At 37.8% G+C, this 24009-nt stretch overlaps 1 protein-coding gene across 10 annotated transcripts in view; it reads left to right on the plus strand.

The window, feature by feature from the left end:
- The window catches only part of AGO3 (argonaute RISC catalytic component 3), a 120919-nt gene that overhangs the window by 88540 nt on the left and 8370 nt on the right, over positions 1-24009 (plus strand). For 9 of the 10 annotated variants that reach the window (XM_003989853.6, XM_019836652.3, XM_045035540.1 and 6 more), the window contains 6 exons: positions 4042-4201; positions 5653-5743; positions 10155-10349; positions 10689-10823; positions 15384-15485; positions 23452-23651. In XM_003989853.6, the coding sequence (XP_003989902.1) occupies positions 4042-4201; positions 5653-5743; positions 10155-10349; positions 10689-10823; positions 15384-15485; positions 23452-23651 (883 nt within the window). The remainder of the gene's footprint in view (positions 1-4041; positions 4202-5652; positions 5744-10154; positions 10350-10688; positions 10824-15383; positions 15486-23451; positions 23652-24009) is intronic. The other variant, XM_023258473.2, reaches the window with a different exon arrangement.

The raw sequence follows: 24009 nt of genomic DNA on the forward strand, positions 1-24009 counted from the left end.
GCATAACACTCTCCAGTTCCATCCACCTTCCTACAAAAAGCCACATTTCATTCTTTCACATTGCCACATAGTATTCCATTGTGTATATAAACCACAATTTCTTTTTCCATTCATCAGTTGATGGACATTTAGGCTCTTTCCGTAATTTGGCTATTGTTGAAAGTGCTGCTATAAACATTGGGGTACAAGTGCCCCTATGCATCAGCACTCCTGTATCCCTTGGGTAAATTCCTAGCAGTGCTATTGCTGGATCATAGGGTAGATCTATTTTTAATTTTTTGAGGAACCTCCACACTGTTTTCCAAAGTGGCTGCATCAGTTTGCATTCCCACGAACAGTACAAGAGGGTTCCCATTTCTCCACATCCTTGCCAGCATCTATAGTCCCCTGATTTGTTCATTTTAGCCACTCTGACTTGGCATGAGGTGGTATCTCAGTGTGGTTTTGATTTGTGGTTTTGATTTCCCTGATGAAGAGTGACGTTGAGCATCTGTATATCTTCTTTAGTGACATGTCTATTCCAGCCTTTCACCCACTTTTAAGTTGTTTTCTTATTTTTCAGTTCTAAGAGTTCTTGTATATTTTGGTTTCAAGTTCTTTATCATATATGTATTTTGCATTTATTTTCTTCCAGTCTGGCCTGTCTTTTCATCCTCTTAACAGTTTCTAGGGGTGCCTGGGTGGCTCTGTTGATTAAGGGTCTAACTTCGGCTCCAGTCATGATCTCACAGTTCATGAGTTCAAGCCCCACATCGGGCTGTCAACATGGAGCCCATTTCAGATCCTCTGTCTCCCCCTTTCTGCCCTTTCCCTGCTCATGCTCGCACTCACGCTCTGTCTCAAAAATAAACATTTAAAAAAAAGAGTTTCTAATGTTAATAAAGTCCAACTCATTAATTTTTCTTTCACAGATCATGTTTTCGGGGTTATAATTAGAGCTTGTTGCAAGGCCACCTGGGTGGCTCAGATGAGCGTCTGACTTCAGCTCAGCTTTGATCTCATAGCTCATGAATACAAGCTCCGTGTTGGGCTTTGTGCTGACAGCTCAGACCCTGGAGCCTGCTTCAGATTCTGTGTGTGTGTGTCTCTCTCTCTGCCCCAACCCACTTGCATTCTGTCTCTGTCTCTCTCAAAAATAAAAAGTAAAAAAAAAAAAGAAAAAAAAATTAGAACCTGTTACCAAGCCCAGGGTTACATGAGATTTCTTCTATGTTACTTTCTAGTAGTTTTATAGTTTTTTTTTTATATATATATAGATTTATAACTCATTTTGAGTTACTTCCCGTGAAAGATGTACTGTCTGTTACTAGATTCAGTTTTTTTGCATGTCGCTTTCCAGTTCTTCCAGTTCTATTTGTTGTAAGGACTATCTTTCTCCATTAAGTTGCCTTTGCTACTTTGTCAAAGATTGATTAACTATATTTGTGTGTCTATTTCTGGGCTTTTTATTTTGTTCCATTGGTCTATATGTCTATGTATTTGCTAACATCACAGTCTTGATACTAATGTAAGTCTTAATGTCAGGTAGTGTCAGTTCTCTGACTTTGTTCTTCTTCACTATTGTGTTAGCTATTCTAAATCTTTTGCCTCTCTGTATAACCTTTAGAATCTGTTTGCAATATCCACAAAATAATTTGCTGAGATTTTTATTAGGATTACATTGAGTCTATTAATCAGGCTGGAAAGAATCGACATCTTAAGAATGTTAAGTTTTCCCATCCTTGAAGACGTACTGTCTCTCTGTTTAGAGCTTCTTTGACTTTTTATCAGAATTTTATAATTTTGTATAGATCCTGTACACATTTTGTTAGATTTATACCCAAGTGTATCTTTTTTTTTTCTTTTGATACTAATGTGAATGGTAATTGTGTTTTTCATTTTCAATTTCAGTTGTTCATTTTTGGCATTTAGGAAAGCAGGTGACTTTTGTATATTTACTTTGTATCATGCAACCCTACTATAGTCACTTATTAGTTCTAGGAGGTGTTTCTTTCATTCTTTGGGATTTTCTACCAAGACAGTCATGTATCCTGTGAACAAACAGTTTTATTTCTTCCTTCCTAGTCTGTATACTTTTAATGTAATATACACATATTTTGGGATTTCCCAGCTATCTTTCTGTTACTGATTTCTAGTTTAATTCCGCTGTGGTCTGAGACCATATTTAGTATGACTTCTGTTCTTTTAAATTTGCTAAGTTATGTTTTTGGACCAGAATGAGGTCTGTCTTACTGAATGTTGTATAAGTTTGAGAAGAATGTATATTCTTGCTGTTATTAAGTGAAGTATTTTATAAATGTCTTTTAACTGCAGTTATTTAATGATGCTGTTCAAGTCTACTGTATTTGCTTCTTTTATAGCAGCTGCACCATTTTGCATTCCTACCAGTAGCGCACAAGGGTTCCAGTTTTTCCATATCCCAGCAATACTTGTCATTTTCTTTTCTTTTTTTTTTTTTTTTTTTCCTTTTTGGTAATAACCTCCTAATGGGTATGAAGTGGTATCGTGTTGTGGTTTTAATTTGCATTTCCCTAATAATTAGTGATGTGGAGCATCTTTTAATGTGACTATTAGCCGTTTGTACATCTTCAAAGACATTGTGTATTTAGAGCCTCACACAGTACTAGCATGTATTAGGTGCACATTAAATATTTGTTAAGTGAATGAATAAACCTTTTTGGAGAGCAATTTATCAGTATCTACAAAAATGTTAAATATATATACCTCTGACCCCTCAATTCTATTTGTAGAAATGTATCCTAAAGCTGTAGTTACATAACCAAACAAAAATAAATGTACAGGGATATTATTTGTGTAGCTTTGTTTGAAATAATGAGAACCTGGAACAAGCTATAAACATATCTGTGTATGACTGATTAGATTCTTTATGACATTTAAAAACAGACTGTTATTATTACAAATAATAGCAATTTATATATTAAGATTCAGAATATACTACATTATTAAATGAAAATGCCAGTTTGCAAAGTAGAATGCAGGTTTGCTTTTAAATTTTATTTATTTATTCATTCATTCATTCATTCATTCGTTCATTCATTCCATGTGTGGGGCACCTGAGTGGCTCAGTTGGTTAAGCATCTGGCCCTTGATTTCGGCTCTGGTCATGATCTCACGGTTGGTGATTTCAAGCCTTGCGTCGGGATCTGTGCTGACAGCTCAGGGCCCTTTTTGGATTCTCTCTCCTTCTCTGTCTCTGCCCTGCTCTCTTTCTCTCTCTCTCTCAAAATAAACATTGAAAAGAAACGTTTTCTATGTGTTTTATAAAAAAGAAGGTATGTATACTGAACTCTTTATGGTTGTCATAATGGCAAAGAGAAGGAAAGTTACAGGGACCTTTTATTCTTTACATTGTAAAGACTTTTTATTTTATTTTTTAAATGTTTATTTATTTTGAGAGAAGGAGCATACATGGGAGAGTTGGGGGAGGAGGGCAGGTACAAAAAGAGAGACAGAGAGAATCCTAAGTGGGCTCTGGCAGCACAGAGCCTGACTCAAGGCTTGAACTCACGAACCGTGAGATCATAACCTGAGCCAAGACCAAGAGTCATACACTTAATTAACCAACTAAGCCACCAAGGTGCCCCATACACTGTAAAGACTAATTTTAAGTTAAAAGTTGCAAAATAAGATTGAATGCTATAACTATACTATGAGTATAACTGCATTAAAATAATATAAATGAGAAAATCACTGGAAGAAAGTACAATAAAATGCTAGCAAGGGATTATGTGTGATATTTTTCTTTCTGGATTTTCAGTTATTATGGTTATATTATTTTTATGATTACAAAAATATACTTTCTTACATAAAGAAGAAAACAAATGGGAAAATTATCACTAAATATTTAAGCTAATCTTCAAGGCAGTATACTTTAAATTATAACAGCATTGTTTTAGTATTGTTATAATTTTTAGAGTCCTGTAATCTAGTGATGTATTTCGAGGGGGGAAATATAGTAGCTTAGTTTTCAGTGAAGCTTGACCTTTTTTCTAACTGGAGGTATTTGTATTTGTTCCATAGCGGAAGTGAAACGTGTAGGAGATACACTTTTGGGTATGGCTACGCAGTGTGTCCAAGTCAAGAATGTAATAAAAACATCCCCTCAAACTCTCTCAAACTTGTGCCTAAAGATAAATGTTAAACTCGGAGGGATCAATAATATTCTTGTACCTCATCAAAGGTAAGATAAGCTAATCACTTAATTAAATGTTAATTACTTTTCATCTTAATTTTTCTATATATCACTATATCTAAAATCAGTGTAAGAGACATTTTTGATGATTCCTGCCATGGGAGATAAGTAGACATTTTAGCAAAAAAATTTAAGGCAAGATTAAGAGATTCCTTTGTGAAAAATCCCCTTTCAACTCCATTTTTATTTAGTATATACAAATAACCTCTTTCCCAGCTAGAAAGTATTTGAGAACTTTACGTATTTCTCACTGGAGAGCTCAACTTGAAGAATTTTCTCGTTATTTGATAGTCCTCTTTAATCTGGGGAAGGGAAGAATGGAGGGTCTTGGGTGGGGCATGTCAGTTAAGTGAATCATTTAAGTGAGCCTTGTCAACCTCTGCTACCTTCAGTGGGACAACAGATGTTACTGTCAAATTGTTATCATGTCTAAGAGCTCTTAGGAAGAATGACATAATGACCTAGAAACAGGTGCTGGTCAAGAGACTGAGAATTGAACAACAGGTTTCCTTTTAATAGTTGAAGCAACTGAGGCTTTAAAAAAATATCTTGACTAGAATGCACCACAGATAAGCATTAGAATAAGGATAGACCCATGTGTGTTTGGCACAAAAGCCCTTTTTGTTTTCTGTTTTTCCATGCTGTCTGTTAAATAGATGAGAATCATAAATGAGATGGGTATAGAATTCTATCAAGTCCACCAACTAAGAGATAATCATTTGAATCTTAAAGGATATAATTGTTGGTTTTCTTTAATGTTTATCTTTTTTGAGAGAGAACACAAGCAGGAGAGAGAGGGAGAATTCCAAGCAGGCTCTGCACTGTCAGCACAGAGCGTTATGAGGGGCTCTGTCTCATGAACCATGAGATCATGACCTGAGCCGAGATAAGGAATTAGATGCTTAACTGACTGAGCCACCCAGGCACCCCATAAAGGATATCGTTTTTTAAATAAAATGACTGACCAACTACTTTATGACTGTTAAGTATTTATACTTTTGGCCACAGGAAGGGGAGTAGTAGATTCCTGTAATCCTTTTCAGTGAAAAGGTTAATGATTCTTTTTCTCCTTGAGAGATTACATAGTTTAAATGTAAATAGATTACAGAAAGATTGATACAAACTGGGATTAATATGAGGCAGTTTATCATTTTATGCCTTTTATGAAGAATGCCTGCCCTTTGCAACCACCAGCACCAATGCTTAAGGCAGAAAATTGCTCTGAATAGGACATTGGATAGACCTATTGTGATAGCTTCTACTTCATTGAGTTAGGGATTCATGAATGAAGAGAATAAAACAGTAATTCAGGCCTTTGAAGCTGTCTAAGACCTCCTCTGTGCTGTGTCAGCAACTTGTATTTGTGTGGCAGTAGTATGAACAGATAAATGCATTATGAAAAAATGAATTATCTAACTCTTTTAAAAAATGTGTTTAAGACCTTCTGTGTTCCAGCAACCCGTGATCTTTTTGGGAGCAGATGTCACTCATCCACCAGCTGGTGATGGGAAGAAGCCTTCTATTGCTGCTGTGAGTGTCATTAGGTTTATCTTGTCTAAAGTTTAGGGGATCAACATTTTGGTTTCAGCTTTTTGAATTTTAATGACATTTTTTCTTTGAAACCAATTTTTATAAATATATATATCTAGAACCAATTTTCAAATAGTCTTTGGATTTTTTTAAAAGGATGATCATTCCCTTGGGGCACCTGGGTAGCACAGTTAATCTTCCGACTTCGGCTCAGATCATGATCTTGCAGTTTGTGAGTTTGAGCCTCACATTGGGCTCTGCCAACAGCTCAGAGCCTGGAGCCTGCTTCAAATTCTGTGTCTCCCTCTCTCTGCCCTTCCCCTGCTTACTCTCTGCCTCTCTCTCAAAAAATGAATAAACATTTTAAAATTTTTGAAAAAAGGTTATTCTCTGGTTTGGGGGCTACAAGTTACATATATTTATTAAATCAAGCTTATTAGTTGTATTATTCAAGTCTTTTATTTCCTACTTTAATTTACCTGTTTGACCTCTCTATTGATTATATATTTTCATTTAGTTTTTATTTAAAGAGTTTATGTATTTCAGTAGTGTCTTTGCATTTTTTCAATGTAAAATTCTTCTACCTTTGTCCAGTCTAATACTTTGCACCTGAATTCTTTGTTTTAATACTACCGTTCCTACTTTTAACATTTTCCCTTTTTTTTTTAATGTTTATTTATTTTTGAGAGCGCACCAGAAGGGGAGGGACATAAAGAGAGGGAGACACAGAATCTGAAGCAGGCTCCAGGGTCTGAGTGGTCAGCACAGAACCCAACATGGGGCTCGAACTCACGGACCGCAAGATCGTGACCTGAGCTGAAGTCGGTCGCTTAACTGACTGAGCCACCCAGACACCCAACATTTGCCTTTTATGTCTCTGCCCACCTCTATGTTTGTAAAGTTTTGTCAGTTCTTTTAAGTGTAGTTCTTATAAACTTCAGAAAGCCAGATAATATTTTACCCACCTTGAAATTCCTTGATTTTTAACAAATACCAACATTTTCAAAATGTCAACATATTTTATCCATTCTTGATAAATTTCACAAATTAAACTGTGAAATGTTTTACATAAGTTTTCTGTTACCTTTATAATAAACTTTACATAAATCTTAAGTTACAACAACCTGGTACATTTTATTTGTCCATGTAAATGATAGTAATGTTAAAATTCTTAAGATTCCAAAGTTATTTTTATTAGTGAAGGAAATTTGCTTTTATCTGTTAGTAAATTTTATTGCTTTTTATTCTTATAGTTACGCATGAATTGTCATTTTACATGCCCTAGAGGTAGTATTGAGCCACTTCCGATATTCATAAAAATGCTCTTATAGAAGATGAAATTATTTTTTCAAAAAAAATTCAAAAGACTTACTTTGAATTTGCTATCTTGAGGTCATTTTCCGAGAAAATTTAAGCCTAGCTTAAATTTTGGACTTCTGGGTAGTCATTGTCCTTTTCTACTAAATCCATTTCTGCCAAATATCCATTTTCTTTTATTATTATCAGAGGTCTTGTAAATAGAATTTATTAATTAATTCTTTTTGCTATATGGCTTCTATTCCCAAGAACTTAAAGACCAGTGTGAAAAACAAATGTAAGTAATAAATGCCACATAGTATAATAGATACTACTTTAATAGCAATATAAATTAAAATTTAGATCACAAAAACCTGGTGTGTTGAGAACGTTGAGCAATGTAGGAAATTGGAATGCAGTATAGCAGATGTGAGGCTAGTAAGCTTTTGTGTGGCTTTTTGTGCCATACACAAAGGGGTATAGATTTACTTGTTAGTAATGAGATACCATTAAGAGTAACGAAATGGCTAGAGTTCTTTTTTTTTTTTAACCTATAGATGATAAAGTAGATAAAATCCTGTGTACATAGTAGACAAGTTCTAGTTCATTTCTTTAAAAACTCTTGATTATTTTCTAGTCTAACCTAACACAGAAGAGAAACATAAGAATTTTCCATATTTTGGTTTCAAGTAATAAGGCATTAAATTACTGACAGGAAGTTAGGTGCTCTTTTGAAGTACAATTTTTTATTATTTTTAATTGAAGTATAATTGACCCATAATTGCAACGTAATGATTTGATATATGTATATATTGTAAAAAGATGTATACAGTAAGTCTAATTAACATCTGTCACCATACATAGTTACAGAATTTTTTCTTGTAATGAGAACTTTTCAGATTTACTCTCTTAACAACTTTCAAATATTCAATACAGTGTTATTAATGATAGTCATCATCATACTGCATGCTATACAGTACCTCTCAATGACAGAATTTATTTTATAACTAGAAATTTGTATCTTTGAACCCCCTTCCCCATTTCATCCATCACCCACCCCCTGCCTCCGGCAACTAACAATCCAGTCACTGCATCTATGAGCTTGGTTGCTTTTGTTTTATTTTGTTATGTTTTGCTTTACTCCACATAGAAGTGAGATCATGTGGTATTTGTCTTTCTCTCTCTGACTTTTTTGACTTGTACAATGCCTTCAAAGTCCACCCATATTTGCACAAATGGCAAGATTTCATCCTTATTTATTTATGGCTGAGTAATATAATATTCCATTGTTTATATATGCTACATTTTTTAATGCTTTCATCCATTGATGGACACTTACGTTGTTTCCACATCTTGACTACATGTACAGTGAACATGGGGTTACAGAGTTCCATTTTTGAAATATGGCTTTGATATAGATCCTACACTGGAAGAAAGAGAAGCTGGAGGCAGAGTGACCAGCTGGTTCTCAGACTCAGCTCTGATTAGAATGATGTGTAGACATTTAAAAAATATTTGGGTTCCAGGGGCACCTGGGTGGCTCAGTCAGTAAGCGTCTGACTCTTGATTTTGGCTTAGGTCATGATCTCATGATTCACGGGTTTGAGCCCTGCGCTAGCAGCACAGAGCCTGCTTATAATTCTCTCTCTTTCTTTCTCTCTCTCTCTCTCTCTCCCTCTTCCCCCCCCCCCGGCCCCTCCCCCGCTCATGCATGCTTTCTCTCAAAATAAACATTTTTTTTTAAATATTTGAGTTCCAGAGATTATGCTTCAGTAGGTCTGTGAGTAAAAGATATAAAGAAAAATGAAGCGTTTGAATGGGTCTTCTTTATTACTTACCTCCTTTCTCTTCTTCTCTTTAAGAATGTCTTTTTGTCTCTCTTTCCTTACTAATCTTTATATATACCAACAACATCTATAAATTAGAATCTTGTTAAATGTAAAGTGCAGGGGTGCATGGTTGGCTCAGTCAGTAGAGCATGTGCCTCTTTTTTTTCTTTTTTAAATTTATTTATTTATTTTGAGAGAGAGAGTGCATGTGCATGGGCAAATGGGGGAGTGAAAGGGAGGAGGGTAGAGGGAGAGAATCCCAAGCAGGCTCCACACTGTCAGTGAGGAGCCGGATGTGGGGCTCAAACTCATGAACTGCAAGATCATGACCTGAGCCAAAGTTGGACACTTAACTGACTGAGCCACCCAGGGCCCCTGAGCATGCTAATCTTGATCTCAGTGTCGTGAGTTTGAGCCCAGCTTTGGGTGTAGAGTTTAAAACTAAAAACGGGCGCCTGGGTGGCTCAGTCAGTTGAGCGACCGACTTCAGCTCGGGTCATGATCTCATGGTTTGTGAGTTCGAGCCCCGCATCGGGCTCTGTGCTGACAGCTCAGAGCCTGGAGCCTGCTTCAGATTCTGTGTCTCCCTCCCTTCTGCCCCACCCCCATCCCCGACACTCTGTCTCTCTCTCCTTCAAAAATAAACATTAAAAAATTTTTAATAAATAAATAAAACTAAAAACATATTTTTTTAATTTTTTAAATATTTTATTTATTCTTCAGAGAGAGACAGAGACAGAGCATGAGTGAGGGAGGGGCAGAACAAGAGAGGGACACAGAATCTGAAACAGACTCCAGTTTTGAGCTGTCAGCACACAGCATGATATGGAGCTCAAACTCATGAATCTTGAGATCATGACCCTAGCCGAAGTTGGACGCTCAACCAACTGAGCGCCCTGATTTTTTTTTTTTTTAATGTAAAGCTCAACCTACTCATAGGAAAATAGTTTTGTTTTTGAAGATTTTATTTTTAAGTAATCTCTGTACCCAATGTGGGGTTCAAACTCACAACCTTGAGATCAAGAGTTATATACATTCTACCAACTGAGCCAGCCAAGTACCCCAGAAAATAGTTTTTGACCCTATACTGGATCTTTTATTCTCTTCTTCACTGGGAATTATCAATTTTTTATTACTTTGAAAATGAACAGTAATAATGTTATATAGTAAACTACAAATTTAAATGAAATCCATGTGCTTATTTTCAGTTTTTTTTATTGTAAAACTCATAATCAGGGAGCTTTGATTGTCTTAATTTCTATTTTTCTTTCCTTTCTCCAACCTAGGTTGTAGGTAGTATGGATGCCCACCCAAGCAGATACTGTGCCACAGTAAGAGTTCAGAGACCCCGACAGGAGATCATCCAGGACTTGGCTTCCATGGTTCGAGAACTTCTCATTCAATTTTATAAGTCAACTCGGTTCAAACCTACTCGTATCATCTTTTATCGGGATGGTGTTTCAGAGGGACAGTTTAGGCAGGTTGGTTGCCTGGGATCTCATCATTCTGTGGTTAAATCAGATACTGGGTTTATAATATGGTATCTAGTTCTAAAGTTAGAAGCCTTAATTAGGTTGAAAATTCTCAAAAGTCAAAATTTGATGGTTCCTTAGATTTTCCCTTCTAAAAAGCTTACTGTGGATGTGTAAGCCTTGATTGCTAACATCATTCTCTGATAATAGTTTAAATGGAATAAAGAAGTGTATTTAACTGTAAGGTGATAAGATTAAGAAGTCCTGAAACTAAATTATGATCTTAGTTTGAAGCATATATAAGAGAACAACTGACTATATCAAATGTTTCCATTTCATCTCCTCTAGGTATTATATTATGAACTACTAGCAATTCGAGAAGCCTGCATCAGTTTGGAAAAAGACTATCAACCTGGAATAACCTACATTGTAGTTCAGAAGAGACATCACACTCGATTGTTTTGTGCTGATAGGACAGAAAGGGTAATTTTACATCTGTTGTAATGCTATAATAAGACAAACTTACCTCAGATAGCTCTTAACAGAGCTCATAGAACACTTAACAGAGGCTCTCTGCCAAGCAGAGGTCCCAATATATACTAACAGATTTCAACTTAGCAGATTATGGGTATAAAAGCATCCAAATAGGTTGTTGCTTTTAATTTTCTAGAATTTCTGTTAACCAAGTTCTATTCTCCAAGTATTCAAAATCCTGTTAATGCTTTTTGTTATTGTGAAGAAATTCTTTGTTTTGTTTTGTTTTTTAAGGATGGGAGAGTCTTTTTTTTTTTTAATGTTTATTTTATTTATTTATTTATTTATTTATTTATTTATTTATTTATTTATTTGAGAGAGAGACCAAGAGACAGCATGAGCTAGGGAGGGGCAGAGAGAGGGGAGACACAGAATCTGCAGCAGACTCCAGGCTCTGAGCTGTTAGCACAGAGCCTGACACAGGGCTTGAACTCATGGACCGTGAGATCATGACCTGAGCCAAAATCGGATGCTTAATCAACTGAGCCACCCAGGCGCCCCTGGGAGAAGCATTTTTTAAATTTTATTTATTATTACCTTTTTTTGAGAGAGAGAGAGAGCAGGGGAGGGGCAGAAAAAGAGGGAGAGAGAGAATCTTAAGCAGGGCTGAATCTCAGTGACCAGAGGTCATGACTTGAGCCAAAATCAAGAGTCAGACTCTTAACTGACTGAGCCACCCAAGTGTCCTGAAGCTCATAGTTTTAAACTTGTTCTTTCTATTCCTATGTGTCTTAAATGTTCAGAGGGAATAAGGTACATTCATTTTTTAAAATAATCTTGTAAGAATTAGTTTTTTTAAAAGCTAGGGACTTGGGGCACCTGGGTGGCTCAGTTGGTTAAGCATCAACTTCGGCTCAGGTCGTGATCTCACAGTTCGTGGATTTGAGCCCCACATCGGGATGGGGCTCTGTGCTGACAGCTCGGAGCCTGGAGCCTGCTTTGAATTCTGTCTCTCCCTCTCTGCCTCTCCCCTGCTTGTGCGTGCTCTAACTAGATAGGTAGGTAGGTAGGTAGGTAGGTAGGTAGGTAGGTAGATAGATAGATAGATAGATAGATAGATAGATAGATAGATAGATAGATAGATGTTTTTAAAAAAAACACCTAGGGACTTTCTAGAGTGATTAGTGGAAATTCATGTAAACCAACTTTTAAATAATGCTTCCTTTAAAATTCACAGAAGTTTTTTTGAGATTTTGTTTTTTTAATGTCTATTTTTTTTTTAATGTTTATTTATTTTGAGAGAGAGAGAGAGCGTGCACTACTGGGGAGGAGCAGAGAGAGAGAGAGAGAGAGAGAGAGAGAGAGAATCCCAAGCAGGCTCCGCACTGTCAGCATGGAGCTAGACAGGGGCTAGCTCACAAACCGGGAGATCGTGACTTGAGCCGAAACCAAGAGTCAGACACTTAACCGACTGAGCTTCCCAGGCACCCCAGAATGTCTCTCTCTCTTTTTTTTTTTTTTTTTTTTTTTTGTTCTTTTGATGTTTATTATTTTTGAGAGAAAGAGACAGCAAGCAGGGAAGGGGCAGAGAGAGAGGGAGACACAGAATCAGAAGCAGGCTCCAGGCTCTGAGCTGTCAGCAAAGAGCCCGATGCGGAGCTGGAACTCAAAGACCGTGGGATCATGACCTGAGCTGTAGTCGGCCGCCCAACTGACTGAGCCACCCAGGCGCCCCTCTTTTTTTTTTTTTTTTTTTTAATGTTTATTTATATATTTAGAGAGAGAACACACACACGTGCAAGCGGTGAAGGAGCGGAGAGAGGGAGAGAGAGAATCCCAAGGAGGCTCTGCAGAGCTTAATGCAGGGCTCGATTTCAAGAAGCACAAGATCATGACCTGAGCTGAAATCAAGAATAGGACATTTAATGACTGAACCACTGAGGCACCGCAAGATTTTATTTTTAAGTAATTTCTATACCCAATGTAGGTCTTGAACTCACTACCCCTAGATTAAGAATTTCATGCTCTACCAACTAAGCCAGCCAGGCACCCCCTCACAGAATTCATTTTTATGTTTTGTAGTATGACTATGTATTTTTATAATTAGAAAGAGGAGGAGGTGTAAATACCTAGGGAAATCTGTATTCTTGTCTGCATGAAGCATAGGCAAGTAACAGTCTTGCTGTCATTTCCATTGCTCCATTCCCATCCTTCAAACTGTGGAGCAGAGAAATTTGAGAATTGCAAGTGTTAGTGTCTCCTTGGGGAAAGGGTTCAACAGACTGAGAAGTGTATCCTGGGTTTGGTATATATTTTGTCTTTGGTTACACTCTCCATGTAACTTGGGGCAAGTAACTTAACATCTCTGTGCCTGTTTCTATCCCAGCAAGGTTTGGGTGATATTAATTTCTTCCTTATTTGGGTTGTTAAAAAGATTAAATAAATAAAAATATGTAATATACCTAAAACAGTGCTTGGCACATACATGCTAAGCACACAATAAAGGTTGGCTAGTTGTAGAGTGGTGGTGTTTGTGGTAATAATAGAGGAAAAGAAAAAAGAAAAATAATAGAGAAAAAGAAATAATCATAGCAGACTAGGTATTTGTTATAGGTATTTGTTATAAACTTAACTCATTTAATCATCACAACACTATGAGGTATTTGTTATTATTATCATTTTCCACAGAAGGAAACTGGGGCATATGAGGTTAAAGAACAAGGTTTACAAGCCTAGTTGTTGGTAGAGCTAGGACTCAAATCAGGCACTCTGGCTCCAGAATGCTTATAATCACTGTTAACCTCTCGATGGCAGTAGTGTTAGTTTTTTATTGTGGCCTCCAGTTGTTAAAGGCCTTTGACCCCAAATTTCTATGTAAATTTTTTTTGTGCCTGAAAAACCAAATGTTTCTTCAGAAGCAAGATTAGGAAAACCTAAGTTAGATTTAATGATTACTAGCATCTGATGTTTAGTCATGTTAGTCCTTCATTTGTCAGCTTCTCTTTTACCTTTGTTCTAAATACTATTACTAATAATAGATGAGAGGTAGTTAAAATACCATGCCCTAGATAGAACAACTAGAAACCGGTGAAGCTGTGATATGAACCCATTCTGCTGTCTCTGTAAGTAAAGTAAACCTTTTTATACGTGTTGATTTGTGTATATTAAGATTAGGCATAATTTAGTTGATTATGAACTGTTTTCTTTGTTTTGTGCTTAGTATGAACTGTTTTCTTTGTTTTGTGCTTAGTGAAGGCTAAGCTACATAGCTATATAGCTACATAGCTATATATAACTCATGCCACTACCTGATAGTGGTCCCTCGCATGCAGAAAGAATGTCTGAGTCAGTAAAATAGTTTCTAATTTGCTAACCTTATAAACCTAGACTTAGAATTACTGATTTTAAGTGTGTTAGAGATACAGAGGTAGAGGTGAGTATACATATGCATTTTGAAGTGTTTTATTAGGAACCTTTTGGGGCGCCTGGGTAGCTCAGTTGGCTGAACGTCCATCTTCAGCTCAGGTCATGATCTTACAGTTTATGGGTTCAAGCCCCATGTCAGGCTCTGTGCTGACAGCTCAGAGTCCGGAGCCTGTATCAGAATCTGTCTCTCTCGGCTCCTTGCAAAAATAAACAAATAAACTTTAAAAAATAAGCCTTTCCTTATCAGAAATTTTGAACCATTTCAGTCACATTCACATCATCGCCATCATGGTGTTGGCTTCCTTACAAGATGTTGAAACTGCTAGTATGAAATAAAAGGAATAGGACCTTTGCAATCAGTTCCATATTTCACTACCAGTTCAGCCCTTTATTGTGTGCTGTACAGCAAATTATTTCATATTCCTGAGCCTAGGTTTCCCAAACAGGAGGGAATAACACCTGACTTGCAGGATTATTAGGATTAGAAATAATATACGTTAAGTGCCTGGCACATAGTTAACAAATGGTTACTACTGTTGTATGTTGTCAGCATTCTTGCTCTCTAAAAATACAGTGTTTCCAAGGAAAATGCTAGTTTTCATAAATTACACATTCAAGAGTGCCTGTTGTTCACAGGTACCATAAATTGGAACATGTATAGCAGATTTGTTTTTATTTTTATTTTTATTTCTTTTGGGGGAGGGGGAAAAAAGGGAGAGAATCCCAAGCAGGGTCCACAAGGTCAGTATAGAGCTTGATGGGGCTCGAACTCCCAAACCATGAGATCATGACCAGAGCTGAAACCAAGACTTGGAGACTTACCTGACTGAGCCACCCAGACACCCCTAAAGTAATTTTAAGAAAAATTTTACGTGTTCCACCCATATTGGGATCACCTGCTAGTTAAGCACCAATAGACACTAATAACTCTTTGTTGTTTATCAGCTCTCACTTTCAGCACTATGTAAGAATAGGAACCAGGACTAGAATAAGGTTTCCGGTTAATGCCTGCTCAAGTAGTATTTCAAGTTAAAGGTAGTGAAACACAGGATCAGCTGATATATTTATACATTTTTAAAAGTGCTTTTAGATACATTCTTTACCTTTGTCTCATTTGTTTAAACTTTGGCCGAACAAATCTAGGTTGGAAGAAGTGGCAATATCCCAGCTGGAACAACAGTTGATACAGACATTACACACCCATATGAGTTTGATTTTTACCTCTGTAGCCATGCTGGAATACAGGTAAGCCTACATTTTCAGCAAAATGTTCTAATTCAGGAATTTCCATTCTTATGTGTTTTGTTTTGTTTTTTTAATCTTTTTTAACGTTTATTTATTATTGAGAGAGAGAGACAGAGCACGAGCATGGGAAGGGCAGAGAGAGGAGGAGACATAGAATCTGAAGGAGGCTCCAGGCTCTGAGCTGTCAGCACAGAGCCCGACACGGGGCCCGAACTCACAAACCCAGTGAGATCATGACCTGAGCCGAAGTCAGACACTCAACCGACTGACCCACCCAGGCGCCCTGTTATGTGTATTTTTTTAATTGAAAGAAACACTGTTTTCTACACTCTAAATTGTTTCCACATGAAATTAGATGAAACTTTCAGTAAATAAATTTCTTTCCCTTTCTTACCTTGGGGAGAGGGGCTTATTTCTATTAAAATACCAGAATGTAAGTAGTTTAACAGAATAAATCTCCCAAACTAGGTCCTCAATTTAACCTAAAACTTCAAAAATTTTAAAATACTTGATTCTTCCTTTGACATTTGCTTCTTTTTGATAATAATACTTCATAGAGAACTCTGGCATTTACTGGCAGATATTGAGCATGTGAAAGAGTTTATCAATTTGTAGCTTTAAGCTTCAGTAAAATAATTTTAGAGTCTTACTCTTTCCGGGGCACCTCGGTGGCTCAGTCGTTTAAGTGCCTGACTTCACTCAGGTCATGATCTCACAGTTCATGGGTTCGAGCCCCTTGTCAGACTCTGTGCTGACAGCTTGGAACCTGGAGCCTGCTTTGGATTCTGTGTCTCCCTCTCTCTCTGCCCCTCACCCACTCACTCTCTGTCTCCCTCTCCCTCTCTCTCTCCCTCTCTCTCTCTCTCTCAAAAATAAATAAACATTAAAAAAAAATTAAAAGTCTTACTTTTTTCATAAGATCACATTATTTGTTAGCTTTATTACTTAGTAGAACATAAGCTTTATTTATTTTAAATGAATCCTCTTATTTATTTAGTTAGGTATGTTGAAAGAGAGAGAGAGAGAGTACAAGCTTGAGTAGGAGAAGGGTAGAGAGTGGGGGAGAGGAAGAGTCCCAAGCTGGCTCCAAGTTGTAAGCATGGAGCCTGATGTGGGGCTTGAACTCACAAACTGTGAGTTCATGACCTGAGCCAAAGTCTGACCCTTAACCAACTAAGCTACCCAGGTGCCCTGAACATAAGCTTAATTCAGTGTTTCTCGAACTTTTCAATGACAGAGTGAACCTCTGTTCCTAGGATGTCTGACAGAATGTAGCACCAAACTATTTTAGGTTACTTGCCATTGATTAAAACAAATTTCAGGAAGATGTTCTATGCTGAACAGCTGTATCTCAAAGTCTTGTATGTCCCACATACACTAACCCCTTGTTCCACTCTTAGAGCTTTAAAATTATTATCCCACTCATTTATCTGTGTTCTTATATCTGTTCCATTTCACAGTCAGTGAATCAATGTCAAACATTTCCACTGTGGGTGGTAACAGTCATTTAGCAAAACAAAGTTAAAAGTACCTTCCAGAGATAAAATCTGTAAAATTGGAGCACATATTTTTTAAACGAGTGTTTCTGTCCATGTATCCCATGGAACACTACTGCTGTGACTTTTCAATAAATATTATAGAAAAGAAAAAAAGATTCTTCGTTCAGGTGAATTCTGGAAATGCTGGTTAAACAGAATTTTTTACTCTAGGTTTTTTGTATGCTACTGATAGGCAAATGGTCATTATGAATCTTAAAGGCAGAGGTATTTCCATACTGTGTTTAACCAGCAATTTTAGGGACCAGTTTTCCTTTTGAACACTAAATTGAAACTTTAGTCAGTAAATAACCAGGAACATTTCACAAGGACTGAGGATGGTTTTTTACACATCTTCTCAGCTTTATTAGAATTTTCAAACTTCTCAGAGATAAAAACAGGAGTCTTGGGTTTTGTTTTGTTGTTGTTGTTGGAGTCTTGTTTTTTTAGCAGCTAAAATTAAAAACCCAATCATTTCTAACCAGTATAAGAGATTATTTTTTTGTGTCATTGTTTTTAACTTTATCAGTGATTAACAGACCCTTCAACATTTTGGCCAAATTCGATAACATTTAATACTTTTTATTGGTCTTGTTGGTATTATTTTCTCCCTTCTGCATTTTATTTTGAGGTAAAATTCACACTCATCTTTAAAACTTAAATTTACAAATCACGTCAAAGCTTGCTACTACTCTGTTCCGCCCTTTACCTGCCCAGATCAGGCTAGAGCTTTGGTCCTGGTAACTTTGAATAGAGAAGGGGACCATGGCCTGATTCTGAGATACCTCTTTCTCCTCCTCCTTCAGGTACTCTAACTCATCTCGTATTGCTGCCAGTCTGCTAGTATTTAGGAGCTCCTGCACTTATGCTCACTTTCAGTCCTTTAGGCTCCTAAAACTGTTTATAGTAATTCTTACCATTCCAACCCTGTGGAGATGGCAGAGTGGGCCTGTGGGCTCTGAGCTCGGGAAGTGTCCAGCTGGGGCATGAGATAAAAGTCTGCCTTTCCAACAGGTTCTTATATTTATAATGGATTCTCCTGGAGTCCCTCTTACTATATTTTCATGAGAGAGAGTGTACCTTTCCTCACAACTGCAATTCCATGTTTTCACAAAACCCATAATCATTCTTTTCCTCTACTGGGAGGATGGGGATTAGGTGAGAAGAGGCCAGCACCAGGGAATTGATGGTAAGACCTGTCCTAACCTGGCTTCTCTCAGTGAGCCCTTGAGGAGAGGTGGCTGGCTCCAAAGATTGGTAATTCTTTAGACTGTGGGGTGCCTAACACCTTTAGTCCTCTCCTTCAGACCCTAGTTGCAATTCCAGGACAGCAGTGGGGGAAAAAAAACCCACTTGACATACTATTAGAAATGTGTTAACTGAAGGGAGCCTGGGACCCCTCTGAGCCTCCACAGGGAGTTCTCCTAAAAAGATAAATGCTCCCTGTTGAGGAATCACAGCAGACAGTGTCCTAAATTATAATTCCCTGATATAAATCACCACAACTTCAAAGATCTCCTTCACTATTGCTTAACAATCCTTGAACTCCTCTTTTGTTAGCTCTTAATACCATTTTCCAAGGGGCCCTAACCTTTGGTCTCTTGCCCTGACACTCAGAACATGACCCCTTCCTTTTACCTCAGTAAGAAACTATACTGTCAGTCACGCCTGCTTTCTTCTCCCCTTTCTCACAGGAGGAAAGGTTCAGTGTGTAGTGTTGTTCGAATTTGCTCTCGCCTGACTCGAGTTGGTGTCAGTTCACCAGTTATCCTTCTTTTTGTACCTTCAGTCATTTCCAAGCTTCTGACCTCATCCCCTTAGCTGACACTTCCCCATCCTAAACTACAGTTCCTTGATCCTGTATTTCCCTTCAAGTTATTCTCTCGTATATTTCTTCCATTTGTAACTAAACTATTCTTAAAACAATAGCCTAAAGACACTCACCTGAAATTTAAAGAGACAAATGATATTAAGGATATAGAACAACTGAAACTTTACATTTTGCCAGTGTGAGTATAAATTAACATGAACATTTTTCAAAACTGTCTTGTCGTTATCTACTAAAGTTAAATATATGCATACTCTATGACCCAGGATCTCCAAGATACCCAACAGAAAATGCATATCTATGTTCACCAAAAGATAGTACGTTAATGCTTAGAGTAGCACTGGTCATAGTCAAAAACTACAAACAATTCAAATGCCCACAATCAGTAGATTGGAGAAATAAATAATGTATATTTATACAACAGAATATTCTACAACAAAGAGAATGCTGCAACAATATGGATGGATTTCACAAACACAGTGTCAAGCCAAGGAAGTCATACCCGAAGGCACATGACTGATCCAGTGATGTGATTTATTATAAAGTTCAAAAGCAGATACAATCTTTAATGTCACCTATAATGTTAAAAGTCCAGTTACTGAAGGCAGAGTAGATCGGATGGTGACCACAAAAGGGCACAAAGGGACTTCTTGGTTGCAGTTAATGTTCAACTTCTTGATTTGGGTACTGGTTTCATGGGTATTTGTGAACATTCCTCATCCTATACACTTATGGTCCATGTGCTTTCCTCTGTGTATTTATATTTCTGTAAAATGTTTATATTAACAGAAGAGACTATAATTGGCTGTATCCTCTTCAATTTATAGCAGCCTTCCACTGCTGCTTCTTGAACTCTGCAACATTCAGTACTGTTGTCACTCACTCGTTGAAACCATCCACCATTTGATTTCCATACACATTTTTCTCTTTTCATCTTGCCTTTCCATTTGTTCTTCATTTAGTTTAAATTTTTAAGTTTATTTATGACTTTGAAATCTCTTTACAGAGAGAACTTTTTCCAGACCTTGAGGTTGTTTTTGACTACACCCTCTCACCTGCCACCCTTCTCGAATCCACCCGTCAACCCTGTAGAATTTACCATCTCACTCTCAGACCCTTCTCATCCTCACTTCCCCTGCTTGATTCAGCTCTCATTATTACTTTTCCTGTACAATTGCAAAATGATCCTAAGTGCCCCCATTTAATCTGTTCTCCCTCATTAATTAAAACATAAGGCCCTATCATTCATCTATTTCGTGCTAACATATCCATTGAAGGTAAAGTCTCATTTTCTTAGGACAGCATACATACTCAATTCCTGATGTCTGCATCCTGCTCCCTTCACTTCTGCTACACCTCAGTCTGTTTTGCTTTTTTTCTCCTACTCTTCCTTCCTCCTTTCCTTTCTTTTTCTCCTCCTCTCTATATCTCCTCCCTTTCACATACACAAACACACAGAAACACAACAGGACTACAGCCATTCTAAACAGCCATTCTAAACAGAGTTCTCATAACTCTCCTGACCATGTCTCTCCCTTACCTTAATTACTCCTTCCCTAATTTAGTCCTGTTCATCCCTTAAGATTCATCTTGAGGATCAGCTCCTCCCAGAGCCTTTCTTACATCCTTCCCCAAGACAAATGCCCCTCCTCTGCACTGCCTGAGCACCCTATGCATACCTCTTTATTGCATTCATTAGACAGCATTGTAACCATGCTTCTGTTTCTCTCCCCCTTACACTAGTCTGTGAAGTCCCAAAAGGCAGAGACTACTCATTCATTCAGTCAACAGATATTTATTGTGTCTGCCTCCTAGAAGATAGATGTTGATGCTAGGTATACAGAGAGAACAAATAAATACAGTCCCTTACTTTTATAGGTTGTTGGGGGGGGGGGGGGAGACCTATTAAGTAAGTAATCTCACAAATACATATTTATAAATTGGGATAAGCATAATAAAAGAAAAGTAAAGCTAGGAAGAGAGATTTTAGTGGGGAACTGATTTAGGTTGGGAGATCACATTTGAGAAATGACATTGAAGGTAAAATCAAGAGGAATAAGTGGGAGTTAAGCCAAGAAGGGGGAAGAAAATTCCTGCCAGAGGCACATACAGGCTCTTTGGTAGAAAAACGTTATCCGTTGAAGGAATCAAATGGAGGCTGTGACCGCAACATGGGGGTAGGTGAGAGAGACAAGCCGGGGCTGAATTGTACACGCCTTGTCAGGCAGGGATGAGCACCTGGATTTTAGTCAAAGTGCATTGGAAAGCCATTAAGAGGCTTTAAGCTGGACATGAACATCGTTAGGTATATGGTGTGTGTATGTGTGTGTTTTAATTCACTCTTACTGAAAACAGATTCTCCTGGGGAATAAGAGTTGTGTAGGGGACATCAACTAGGAGTCTTAACATAATCCAGGCAAAAGATGATGGTGATGGAGATAAGAACAGTGATAGAACTGAATGAATCACATGTATTTAGGGTTTTTACTCTGTCTCTTCCCTGTGCCTGAGATGCTCTTCCCCCCAATCTCACAAGCCCTCTGTTATTCAGAGCTCACATTCATGTCTCCTCTTCATGCATTACTGTGCGCCTGGCATTCAATACGGGACATGGCATATAGTGAGTGTTCAGTAAATACTGAATGTGTGAATGTACAATATAAATGCATTATAAGCCTATAATTTGGAGGAGCTAAGATTTGGTAATTTGAATTTTATCCCCAGAATCTTACGCAGTATCTAACAAATGATGCTCAAATTACTTGTTAAAGTATTAACTCATCTTTCTCCTTTTCTCTCTTGCTACTGCCATTTCCTTAGTTCAGATCTTCATCATCATGTGTTCAAACTAATGCAGCAGCCTCCTGGATGTTCCCCTTGCTTTCAGTCTCTTCCTGTTTCTTTCTTTTTTTTTTTTTTTTTTAATGTTTATTTATTTTTGAGGGGGAGAGAGCGTGAACAGGGGAGGAGCAGAGAAAGAGGGAGACATAGAATCCAAGGCAGGTTCCAGGCTCTGAGCAGTCAGAACAGAGCCCAACGCAGGGCTAAAATTCACGAACCATGAGATCATGACCTGATCTAGAGTCGGATGCTTAACCGACTGAGCCACCCAGATGCTCCAGTCTTCCTATTCCTAATCCAGGCTCCATGTTATTGCTATTACTTTAATAAAACCCCAGTCTCATCCCAACTAAAGTCTCTCTTGTTTAAAAAACAACCAAAAAACCCAACATGCAGTACTTTCCCTGCTGCCTACAGGTAGAAGTCCAAATTCTGAGGCATGTCATTGTATCTGATTCCAAACTTTATTTTCAGACTTCATCTTTTTTCCCTTGTGCACCATACTCTGCTCACACAGGTCTATTAGCCATTCCCCCTGTGCTTTTGGTAAAGCTGTTGACTCTTTCTGGCGTCTTCTCACACTGGCTGCCCAAAAATGACAAAAATCTCCCTCTCTCCCCTTCCCCTTGGTGAAGAACCATGGCTTAGCCCTATAATTACTTCCTTTGGTATTCTCATACAGGACTAAGTGCCAGTAGTACTATAGCTTTTGTTAGTTTTTTTTAAATTATAGATGCCATTAACTCCTCTACTAAATTATGTTTTCCAAAAGAAAGGAAAGCTTTGACTTTGTTTTTCTTTGAATCTGCAGTATCTAACATAGTAACTATTACAGAGGAACTCAACTAAATGTTCTGGGTTCTTTTATTATAGTAAAATTATACAACATACAACTTACCATTTTAACTACTTCTAACTGTACAGTCTGTCACATTAAGTATGTTCACATTGTGTGCAGCCATAAGACCATCTATCTCCAGAACTTTTTCATCTTCCTTGACACTCTATACCCATCAAACACTTAACTCCCCATTCCCCTTCCCCACCACACCCCTGGCCACTGGCAGCCACCACTGTACTTTCTGTCTCTCTGAATTTGACTTCTCCAGTTACCTCATATGAATGGATCATACAGTATTTGTCCTTTTGTGACTGGTTTATTTCATTTAGCATGTGTCATCAAGGTTCATCCATGTGTTAGACTTTTCTTTTTTTTTCTTTTTTTCTTTTTTTTAATTTTTTTTTAACGTTTATTTTTTTGAGACAGAGAGAGACAGAGCATGAACAGGGGAGGAGCAGAGAGAGAGGGAGACACAGAATCCGAAACAGGCTCCAGGCTCTGTGCTGTCAGCACAGAGCCTGACGCGGGGCTCGAACTCATGGACCATGAGATCATGACCTGAGGCAAAGTCGGACGCTTAACCGACCAAGCCACCCAGGGGCCCCTAGACTTTTCTTTATAAGCCTGAATAATAGTCCATTGTATATATATACCACCTTCTATCCATTCTCCCATCATTGGATACTTGAGTTGCTTCTGCCTGTAGGCTATTGTGGATACTACTACTTTGAACAAGGGTGTGCAGATATCTGTTTGAGTCTCTGCTTTCGTTTCGTTTGGCTATGTACCCAGAATCAATTAAGTAAAGTATGTTTTATTTTACTAATGTGCAAAGCTGGTTTTTTAATATAACTTGGTCTGTGATGAGCATTTATTTAAATGTTTAAAAACCAACAGAACATGCCACTGCCTTCTCTACAGGGTACCAGCCGTCCTTCACACTATCATGTTTTATGGGACGATAACTGCTTTACTGCAGATGAACTTCAGCTGCTGACTTACCAGCTCTGCCACACTTACGTGCGCTGTACACGATCTGTTTCTATACCTGCACCAGCGTATTATGCTCACCTGGTAGCGTTCAGAGCCAGATACCATCTCGTGGACAAAGAACATGACAGGTAGTATAAAAGCACAACAAATACAGATTCTCACCCAAAACCAAGTATGGGTCAGCATGTTAGGCTTTTCTTGCAAAATTTCTTTTAAGTGTTTCCATGTATGTGCCTCTCTGCCACAAGCTGTTAGAGGACTCAGTGGTCCATATGAAAAGGAACAATAGGCAGAACTGACTACCCAAGATAAGGGCTCCATTAAAATGTGCACTTTAGGCTTATTAGTATTAGAATGGTATAGTGATTTAGTTGCTTTACCAGATTAATTCAAGGGAGAGATCATTGCTAATAGACAAAATGATGGGATGTCTGAGATTTGCTTCTAAACAATCCTGGGGAGGTGAGAGAAGTAAAACAAAATTGG

Source organism: Felis catus, chromosome C1 (genome assembly GCF_018350175.1).
Source record: "Felis catus isolate Fca126 chromosome C1, F.catus_Fca126_mat1.0, whole genome shotgun sequence".
In the NCBI taxonomy this organism is placed as follows: domain Eukaryota; kingdom Metazoa; phylum Chordata; class Mammalia; order Carnivora; family Felidae; genus Felis; species Felis catus.